Source organism: Glycine max, chromosome 1 (assembly GCF_000004515.6).
Source record: "Glycine max cultivar Williams 82 chromosome 1, Glycine_max_v4.0, whole genome shotgun sequence".
Classification (NCBI taxonomy): domain Eukaryota; kingdom Viridiplantae; phylum Streptophyta; class Magnoliopsida; order Fabales; family Fabaceae; genus Glycine; species Glycine max.
In genome coordinates, this window is record NC_016088.4 from 48,581,923 (window position 1) to 48,593,333 (window position 11,411).

General features: G+C 34.4%; 1 protein-coding gene across 1 annotated transcript; it reads right to left on the reverse strand.

Annotated features, from left to right (window-relative positions):
• Positions 1–1,321: 1,321 nt before the first annotated feature.
• Positions 1,322–2,764, reverse strand: LOC102664015 (uncharacterized). Its single transcript, XM_006574195.1, has 3 exons — positions 2,408–2,764; positions 1,852–2,244; positions 1,322–1,489 (listed from the first exon to the last, which is right to left on the reverse strand). Exons 1-3 carry the CDS (start codon positions 2,762–2,764, stop codon positions 1,322–1,324), a joined length of 918 nt encoding a protein of 305 aa, XP_006574258.1.
• Positions 2,765–11,411: the final 8,647 nt, after the last annotated feature.

Below are 11,411 nucleotides of genomic sequence, written 5' to 3' on the forward strand. Positions count from 1 at the left end.
AGAATAAAAATAAAGGGAAGAACAAAAATGGAAAAAAAATAAAACTAAAAATACTAATGAAAAAATTTTAAATATAAAAATTATGTAACTAAAAATTTAATTATAAAAATTGCGATTTATTATAATTTTAAAAAATTATTTGAGGACCATGACCAATCAAAAAAATATTTACAAACTAAAATCCATTTGAAAAATTTTAAACACTCATAAGTTAGTTAATTTTTATATGTTATATTATTTTATTAATGTAAATATATTCAAATTATTAATTTTATTTTATGTCTCTTTTGTTTATCTAATTAAAATATAGCATGTGATTAAAAAAATATTATCCTAATGGTTATCTTTTTTGTTATGTGTTACCATTATAAAATTAAGTTGAATGAATCTTTAGTTAAATGTGACATTGATACTATTTCAACGAATTTTGAATGAATTTGGAATCAAGTAATTTAAAAATAAGACTTAAAGGTTAACACTAATATTATAAACAAAAATAACTTTAAATATACAAAATGTTTAATAAAAAACAAAAATGTTTTCAAGTACAAGAAATGTATATACATCAAATATCAATATGAAATGTGTAAAGAAACTATGGTTGATCCGTGCATCGCCTATGTCGAGACCTCACATACACAAGCTGGTCTTCTGTTACACTCCTGGCAATCTTGAGGCATTCTTCAATGACCTCATGTGTCGATGTGCCTGGCATGACTACCCCTATGTTGAGATGATGCTCCAACCTTTTGGAAATTGCATCGCAAGCCTCCTGTTATATAGAAAACAAACAAATTAGACAAATTAGTATTAAAAAATTGACGTAAATGACATTTCATACACCTAACCAAATAGTAACACTTACCACTGCATGTCTGGGCTCGTCCACATTAGACCTGACAAATGTCGATGGTGCTGCTGGCTTCGGGACCTGAGGGATACCTGGCTCGGGGACTTGATGGACATGTCTGGGCTGCATAGCAGGTGCATCTGGCGGAGGATATGATGGTTGGACCACGGTCATGAATAGATGAGAAATGCGGAAGAACCAGTCGATGTAGTCGGGAGCACACTAACCTAGCACAACGCACGTCTCACCTGTTGGCGCAAGATGGTCTGAGTAGTGCATTCACCTATTGTCTATCTCATCAAATGACACCCATGAATTGACAGGCGGAGCAGGAATACTCTGGACGTATCCAAACTACCGCATGACCCTTTCTGGTCGGTAACTGATAGCAATGGGTCCCTAGTGGAGTTGACCGAAATAACATGAAATCAAATGAAAGTCTCAGACCTGTTGGTGCTCCCCATATGGAATCTAGTAGACATCAGGAATCCTAACTCGGTCCAAGCGCTGCCCATACGTCCCTGTATATATGCTCTTCACAGTCTTCTTCGTAGTAATCCACCTACAGGCACATGGTGACGCCTCATCATAGTCCGGACCAGCGTTGCACTCCACGACTGACGGAAAGTGCTCGTATATCTAACACTACAGAGGTTACATAAAATCATACAAATTTCAAATTAACGTTTAAAATACCGTAATTAAAACATTGTTGTTAATTAACTTATGAAAAACTGCAATAGGGTGATGTAACCAGCAAGCTGTCGACTGGTGCTGATGCAAGCATCATTTAGGTGGTCATACATATGCACCAGGACAGCAGCTCCCCATGCATACCTCCTAGTCTGACTGAGGTCACACAAGGCGTCCAAGAACACGACATGAACATGGGTTACACTCTTGTTAGCAAAAAGAGTGCAACCTAGAAGATGGAGAAGATACGCACGAGCTGCAGCTGTCCAATGTCCAGCCTAACATATATGCTGATACATATCGCGTACCCAAGACAGATGTACGTATGGTCCATGATAGTGTGCGGTCTCGACCCTGGCTGCCTCTGGTGAGACCATTAATAAGTCGACCAACATCAGCACCGCCTCGTTCACGTGCAGAGGCTGAAAGGTATGTAAGTCGCCAACGACGGGCAGATGAAGAAGAGACGCGACATCGTCCAGCGTGATCGTGACCTCCCCCACAGGAAGATGGAAACTAGAAGTCTCCCGGTGCCACCTCTCGACAAACGAGGATAGAAGTCCTCGATCGTCGGTGTCTACTGAACACGCGATCAAAGGACTTAGTCCTGTCCCAACAACTAGCACCTTAATGGCAGGGACAGGCCTACCTAAATTATGCACCTTCCTCCCATGGGAGGATAACTTCAACTCAGGACGCTCCTGAATTGAAGTATAAAGGAACACATAATTCATTAAAATAATATTTTAAAGGAAGAAAAATGTAAACAATAAAGCGTACTTAACAAATAACTTAAATTGAATATTATAAATACCTCTCCCGTCCATACGCCAGCTACAACATGCTCAGCATACTCGTCAGCACGGATGGGTCGGTCGCTCCACCCGGAAATCCCTCAGGCTCATCTGTAGCAGCCTGTGCACTGGTGTCTGCAACAGTGTCTACACCAATGTCCTGTACGTCAGCTTCTATCATCGGCTCATCTACAGCTACATCAACCTCAGCCGCAGCTATGTCAGCCTCAGCCACAGCTACGTCAGCCTCAGTCGCAGGTACCACTGGCTCAGTGTTCACAACAATAACAGGTACTCGTTGCCTGCGTTCGGATGTGGTAGGCCTTCGCTGCAGGGGAGCATCGTCAGAATCATCACGATCCCCTCTCCCTAGACCTCTGCCACTAACCCTACTTAAGACAGGACCTAGGCCTCCAGTCCTAACCATGATCTACAAATGTCTACCACAAATTCCATCACTGATTTCATTCACTCAAAGTCATGCAAGTTCTAAGAATGTTTAAGTAATGTTGAAGGATTTCATTGGTCTAACACAAATTTGATTGACTTAAAGTCATGCAAGTTCTGAGGATTTCAGTGTGATTGGTTTGAGGGTGAAGAAGATAAATATTGGCTTATTTGTGTTTACTATTTTCAACAATGTTTTACTTATTTGGCATATTCAAGTTTTGGTTTTTTGTGTGCATAGTGAAGGTTTGGGATTTCAAGTAGCTTCTCAATGAGGATTTTGGTTTGGTCTATGCCATTTCTTAGAGTGTAACCATGAATTTGCTTCACTTGCCTCATTACATCACAAATCTTTTTTGGTTTGAGTTGACTTCTCAAATGTTGGAAACTTGGAAGTTGTTTGTTGTTTTAGATAAATGTCACTTCTAATCTTAGTCTGGTTGGTTTAACTTGTGCATCAAATAAAAAACTGCATAATGCATCCTAAATATATACAATAATTATTTCTATCCTTAATTAAAAAGTTGCAACACATTAATTTTCTAGAAGCAATATAAATATAGTAAAGAAGAATAATTAACCTTAGGAGGTTCAATTTGTAATTACATGAAGTGTTTTAGACCAACTTAACTAAAGGCTTAACCTGTTGGGTGGGAGGTTCAACATTGGTTTTATATATATAATATACCATTTCATGCAATATTACTTTGGGCTTTATGCATTTATAATGCATAGAATTCAACTTAATTATGAATGGTGTGGCAAGGAAAAGAACTCATGACCAACTGGTCATAAAGATTCTGGTACTATTTCAAGGAATAATACTCCTTACAACCTAACTTGTTAAGTGAAGACTCAAGATTTGTAACATGAAGTAACCAACAATGAAAGTTGAAGCTTGAAATGGAACAACTATGCAAGCATTAACTCCACTTATAAGGTGGTTTTCCAACAAAGATAATTGGGATACACAACTATTCCTTAACCCTTAGAATGGATGATAACAATTAAAACAGAAAGAAAAAAATGTAGTATGCATAGTGAGAAATAGATATGCATACTATATTGAGAGATTGCAAGAGTTTGGTCTATGAACAATAAGCTACAATGCTACAACTGAGAAAATATAAACACAACAACAACAACAACAACAAAAACAAAGTCTTATCCCACTAGGCGAGGTTGGCTACATGGACCGCACAACGCCATTTGGTATGGTTAAAAAAGAAAATATGAACAAAATTAAAAAAATAATTATAGGGTTTTCTTCATAAAAATGATTTTACTTCCCACCCTCCACTTATAAATATCAACTTCAATTCAAACCAAAAAGCCTCAACATGTTCAAACATTATACAATATACAAGATCATGCATTATACAGTACAAACCAAAAAAGCCTCAAAACCAAATTTCAAATCAATATCAACTTCATCAAATAATGAACGCATAATTTCAAACTTTTTTCATTACCCAATCATACTCTACTTCAGCCTAAAAGCCTCACAACTAACCCTAAATCCTAATAAAAATCATTTTTCATAATTTATAACATATTTGCCATTTTTTAAAATTAAAATTGATTCTTGCGGATCAATTTGATCCGTACTTGATCCGTAAGCTTCTTACGGATCAACTTAATTCACAATCTTCTTACGGATCAGCTTGATCGGTAAGCTTCTTACGGATCAACTTGATCCGAAAGCAGCTTGCAGATCAACTTCCTAAGCACGAAAATTACAGATCAACTTGATCCACAACCTATTTCACGGGCAAAACTACTTTCGGATCAACTAGGTCCTACTACAGATCATCTTAAGAAGTACACTACAAAACCAAAAATGGAAGAGTGATGCAGGGAAAACGCGTTTACCTCGACGTCGATGGAGCAAAGCAGCACAACAACCCAGAGGAGAACGCATAAGGTGAACAACACCACCACCACGCTGCCAACAATGTTTTTCGTCAATAATGTTATTGCTCCATTAACTTTTAAATTTTGAAATACTCTTTGTAAAATAATGGTGGTTAAAAATCATCACTACTATGTGTAATAATATTCTAACTAATAATAGGCTGATTACAAGAAATTGGTTTAAACTTTGTGACTTTTTTTAGGCCCGAATATAATAATCTTATTTATAAAAATTCATTTCTTGCACTAGCATATTAATTTTGTTGATTTCTATTTATTTGTTATTAGTGTTTCCTTCAACCATGAACTTAAGATTTATAGTTCTAAAACAGGATCAGCATCCAATCGCATGCACCAAGAAAACGCTTTATTTTACGAATTATTCCATGAATGTCCAATTCAAATTGCAGAAGCAACAAGCTCATTCACAAATCTACAAACATTTTATTACAGAGAAGAGTTTAAGTTTCAAAACTAAACAGAGCAAAGGCATTAACCTTTGACAATGAGAGTCTTCTGGATCTAGTACATGGAGATTTTCACAAGCTCATTTTTTAGCCCAGGCATGTTCACGTCGATGGAGGAGACAAAAAGTGTCATCGTCATTCTTGTCGGTGCGGCTTCTTCACGTTGGTGATGGATCTCGACGGGGACACCAACTGCTTCCGACGTTCTTTTTCATCATTCTAGATCTGAGATTTGTTCCGTCTAGATCTCTCAATGTTGAAATCACGAACCCTCATTGTCGTGAATTGACGAACAGGTACCCCCGACTTCACTATGAACTTGTTATGGCCGAATATCCCTTTCTGCAATTCCTAGAGTTCAAGAGCTAGGACTCTCCAGAAACAAGATGAAGAAGATGAGTTTTATTCATTCTGCCCCTTTTGATTACATAGTAATTGCTTTATATAGTATGTTTTTGAATTGTTACTAACAGAAATGATAAATTCTGATGCTAGGGCCTAACAGAAAAAAGATTCACGAAGATTCCATTCTAACAGAATTACAAAGCTCGTGGGATAATTCCCTTATGGACCACTCTATGCCACGTCAGCTTCCTTTCCCTTTAGACAATAAAGTCCTTCAGGTACCTTGGTTTAGTTCTCTGCCTCTGATTCCTCTCTGTTAATGGTTGCTCTGCTTGTGGCTCTGTTAATGGTGATTGTGGAGCTTCATTCGTAACAGAACTCGTCACAACCGGATGTTGCGGCGGCGCATCGGACGACACGGCGGGATCGTAGTGGCTTCGACGAGGCTGAAATTGGAGAGAGCGGGTCGAACGAAAGAGGGAAAGCACAGAAGGAGTAGCATTTTGTTTTTGTTTTCTTCTAAGTAATTTGGATTCATAAATCAGAATTTGAACGGATTGTTGTTGAAGTTTGTTAGTAAAATATAAGTTTATCTAAAACATTAATAGGTAGATTTTTTAGTTTTTAAATTTATATTTTAATTTTTAAGAGGTTTTTGTGTTAATTTTTTTTTAATTCTTGTTAGTTAAAGATTTTTTTTAAAAAAAATTAGAATTAAAATATAAATTTCAGAAATTAATAAATTTACTTATTAATTATAAAGACTAAAAGAAATAAATATAAAAATTAAATAAGTAATTAAATCTAAAATATAAATATATGTAGTGATGGTCTTTAGTGTTATTTTAAAAAAGATATTTCAAAATTTAAAAGTTACCCGAAGTAGTAGTAATTTTTATTGAAAATGAAAAAAAACTAAAATAAAATTTTAAAAATAGAAAAAAATCAAAATTAAATATTTTAAATTTAATGTATCAAAATAAAATAAAACTTAATGTATAAAAGTAATATTAAGTCACACTTTTAAAATTGAAGCTTCATCCATATTGAATTTGACCCAACCATGGGAGTAACATGAAAAGGCTTATAACAAAAGTCAAAACTTTCGATAGTATCAAGGATCCAACAATAAATTCAAGATAGGAGTCAAAAGGTTGTGATTGTTTAACAAATTTTTTTTCAAACTTCTTTATTTCTTCATCGCCAAAGATACCACCACCAACAAATTATCATGAAAATAATTCATCCAATAAACCTTTTTGAATTTCATCCTATTTATAGCAATGTGTAAAATCTCCTTGAAAATTTGGTATTAACATGATCTAGATTTTGAAAAAAAAATCAAATCAATTAAATCAAACCATTTAAAAAGGTTAGACTTTTAAGATTCATACTCCATTTTTTCATAAGCTCGTTGTATGCAAATTCTACCGGGTCATTTGGCAAGAAAGATAAAGACAAACCTTCATAAAAATGAAAACCAAGAGGCAAATTTCACTTCTTGCATGCCATTTCGCTCGGAAAACGTGTTCAAATTGTTAGGAAAAATGTAAAAAATTTAAAGGTTTTCTAGATTATCAATTATAGGAAACCAACATGATCTTGAAACCTATGATTCTCACAAATAATAAATAAACCAATGATGTTACATTTCTGTCTCTCTACGTTTGTGATGACCAAGAGATTAGAAGAATATTTTTCTATTAGGCAGGGAACCTTGTTTCACGTTAGTGGGTATTAACCCCTTTTATAATCATTATTCTCATCAAGTAGCATTTACATTGAGAAACTTCTCCTATTTAACCCAATTATAATTTAGTCCTTAATTATTAATTATCTATTTATTAGTCTCTACATAAGTCACATGTCTCTCACATAAGACATTAATTTTAACATTCTCCCACTTGGCTCATGTGACATTACTAAACATTATGGACTAAATAAATAAATAGATTAAATTAACATAATGCACATTAAAAAAATGACTAAACCATTCTATACATTGTGTACATCATAATTTCATGATTAAGAATACGAACCAATTTGAGTCATGGTCAAGGTTATCAAACTCGAGAGTTTACGTAGTCTCGTGAGAGTTCCATAGACTCGACTCGTGAACTTAACTCGTAGACTCGTAAGAGTCTACTTTGTATAAAAATAATAACAAAATATCTATAAATAATATAGTAATTAAACATTTCAATAATAGAATAAAGTAAAACAGTAAATCATAAAGTTCAGAATATTTAAATAACTAAGTGTAGTAATAATAAATCACTACTCATAGAGGGTTTGATGTTATTAGATAATAAGGGTTTGCTATTATTAAAGGTGAGAATTTTGTATTTGAGAATAACACACTAAATGAAAGTATGTTGAATGCTAAGCAGACAAAAAACAATAAAAAAATGACTTACATATTGGTCTAATTTTTTTAACTTGCGAACTTGTTGACTCGATGGTAAACTCGAGAGTCTACCGAATTTACTTAGAGTTTATAGAGTTTGCCCAGAGTCTACTAAAAAAGGTTTACTAAAGAGTCAACTCGTAAAGGACAAGTGGACTCCTAAGCTCGTAAGAGTTAGCGAGTTAACTTGAGAGTTTGATAATCATGGTCATAGCAGTTGTACATCACCTAATCGACATAGTCTCTTTCATGTACTACAAATTAGTCTTCTCCTTAATATGACCATTAATTAGGAGTACATAATCAGTCCAAGATAATGTCTTTATTTAAGACAAACCTGTTAACATTAACTTAACACAAACATGCATTCAAACATAGAGAACAAGTAATTAGAAACATATCATAAATGAGCTCAGAGTGTCATTAAAAATACATAAGGTAAATTACACTTAATGATCATCAATAATAATAATGTCCATATTTTCAACATGTTCTATAAATGTATTGGGCGGTAATCCCTTTGTCAAAGGGTCAACTATCATAATGTTTGTGCTAATATGTTCTATTGACACTCTTTGTTTCTGAACTTTTTCTTTCACGGCAAAGTACTTCAATTTCATATGCTTAGCACCCTTAGAGTACTTGTCGTTCTTAGAGAAAAATACTGTTGCAGAGTTATCACAATACATTTTCAGCGGCTTAGCAATACTATCGACAATTCCAAGCCTTGAAATAAAGTTTCACAACTAATTAGCTTGAATTGTAGCCTCAAAACATGCTAAAAATTCAGCTTCCATGATAGATGCACCAACAACTGATTGTTTTGCACTCTTCCATGATACTGCTCCTTTGGCTAAAAGAAATACAAAGCCAATAGTGAGTTTTCTTGTATCCACACATCTAGCAAAGTCTGAGTCTGAATACCCAATCACCTCAAGGTGATCAGACCTTCTATATGTAAGCATGTGATTTTTTGTTCCCTGTAAGTATCTCAGAACATTCTTTACAGCTTTCCAATGTTCCATTCTTGGATTACTTTGATATCTTCCTAACATTCCAGTTGCAAAGCTTATGTCTGGTCAAGTACAGATTTGAGCATATATAATACTCCTAACAATTGATGCATACTAAATTGCTTCCATTTGTTTTCGTTCCATATCATTTCTAGGACATTGTGCGAGACTAAATTTGTCTCCTTTCTGAATTGGAACGGGTGATGCTGAGCACTTTTCCATCCTAAACCTCTCTAGTATTTTATTGATATATGCTTTCTAAGACAAGCCTAACAATCCTTGTGATCTATTTCAGAATATTTCTATCCCTATCACATAGCTTGCCTCACCCATATCCTTCATTTCAAAGTTACTAGAAAGAAACTTCTTAGTGTCATGAAGAAGACTAAAATCATTAGTTGCAAGCAATATATCATCAACATACAAGATTAGAAAAATAACCTTACTCCCACTGGCCTTTAGATATATACGCCGATCAACAGTATTTTCCTTAAATCTAAAAGAAACAATGGTATCATTAAACTTCAAATACCATTGGCGGGAAGCTTGCTTAAGACCGTATATTGATTTCTTTAATTTGCACGCCATGTGTTCCTTTCCTTCAACTGAGAACCCCATTGGTTGGTCCATATAAACATTCTCATCTAAATCTCCATTAAGAAAGATAGTTTTCACATACATCTGATGTAGCTCCAAGTCATAATGGGCTACTAATGCTATGATAATCTTGAAAAAATCCTTTCATGAGACCGGTGAAAATGTCTCTTTATAATCAATGTCATCTTTCTGAGTAAATCCCTTAGCAACAAGTCTAGTCTTGTAACGTTCAAGGTTACCATGAGAGTCACGTTTAGTCTTAAAGACCCATTTACAACCAACTCTCTTACAAACCTTTGGTAATTCTACAAGGTCCCAAACATCATTATGTTTCATGGAATTTATCTATTATTTCATGGCATTTAACCATTTCTCATAATTATCACAACTTACAGCTTGTGAAAACAAAACTGGATCATTATCATTAATGCTTAAGTTTGTTTCTGTTTCTTGTAGGTATACCACATAGTCAATAGAAATAGCTGGTATCCTTTCTCTTTGAGACCTCCTTAATGCTACTTCTTACGGTTCTTCCCCAATAGGTTCATTATGTATCATGGGCTCATTATTGTGTTGTGCTTCTTCATTATTGTTTGTAACAATAACTAAAAGAGCAATCACCTTACTGCTAGAGGCACAAGCTAAAGGAACTTGCACTCTAACTTCTTTAATTTCCAGTTCTCGTGGAACTTACTCCAACTGATTTCATCATTTTCAATGAACCTTGCATTTCCAGTTTCGACAATTCTCATACTTTGATTAGGACAATAAAACATATACCTCTTTAACTTTTCTGGATAACCAATGAAATATCCACTGATTGTTCTTGCATCCAATTTTCTTTCTTGCGGATTATAAATCCTTATTTATGCCTAACAACTCCAAACATGCAGGTGCCTTATACTAGGTGTCCTATTCGCTCATAGTTCAAAAGGTGTCTTTGGAACTGCCTTACTAGAAACCCTATTCAACAAATACATGACAGTTTTCAAGGCACACATACGGGTAAAGTTGAATTGATTAACATACTCTTAACCATATCCATTAAAGTTCTATTACACCTTTCTGATACACCATTTTGTTGTGGTGTTCCAGACATTGTGTATTATGCACAAATGCCACGTTTCTGAAGAAGCTTAGCAAATGGACATGGGTGTTGCCCAGTTTCATCGTATCTTCCATAATACTCACCATCGCTATCAGATCTAATAATTTCCACCTTTCTGTCTAATTGTTTTTCTACTTCATTCAAGTAAATTTCTAAGGCATCCACTGCCTGAGATTTCTCATGTAGTAAGTAGACATAACCATAACATGAATAGTCATCAATAAACTGTATCTTTCCTTTTTGAAAGAATTAACATTAAAAGGTCCACAAATATCAGTATGCACAATTTCAAGAAGCTGAGTGCTTCTTGTAGCTCATTTCTTTGTATGTTTTGTTTGTTTTCCTTTAATACAATCCACACAAATATTTAGATCCGTAAAATCTAAATCATGAAGAATTTCATTCTTTATTAATCTTTCCATCCTTTCTCTAGAAATGTGACCTAAACGTTTATACCATAAGAAAGCAGATCATTCATTCACTAAACTATGTTTAGTGCCAACATTATGATGCAGAGTTAAAACAGTTTCAGCATACAAACCATCTAATTTCAATTTATATAAACCATCACACAGAACACCAGTACCAATGAGATGATTATGCTTAAATAAACTAAAATATCTATTACCAAAATTAAAAGAGTATCCAATAACATCAAGTTTAGATAATGAAACTAAATTCCTAGATAAACTAGGTATATAAAGAGTTTCCAGTAAATCTAAATGATGTCGAGTTTTAAACGATAAGTCCTGACTGCTTTCATTAGAGCTTTCACT

What these genes read in the sequence shown, in the direction of transcription:
- LOC102664015 (XM_006574195.1), bottom strand. Translation starts at nt 2,764, where the DNA reads ATGGTTAGGACTGGAGGCCTAGGTCCTGTCTTAAGTAGGGTTAGTGGC. An exon ending in GTGGAGCGACCGACCCATCC is followed by an intron (nt 2,245 to 2,407) that starts GTGCTGACGAGT and finishes ACTTCAATTCAG; the next exon opens with GAGCGTCCTGAGTTGAAGTT. An exon ending in CATACGTACATCTGTCTTGG is followed by an intron (nt 1,490 to 1,851) that starts GTACGCGATATG and finishes CTGTAGTGTTAG; the next exon opens with ATATACGAGCACTTTCCGTC.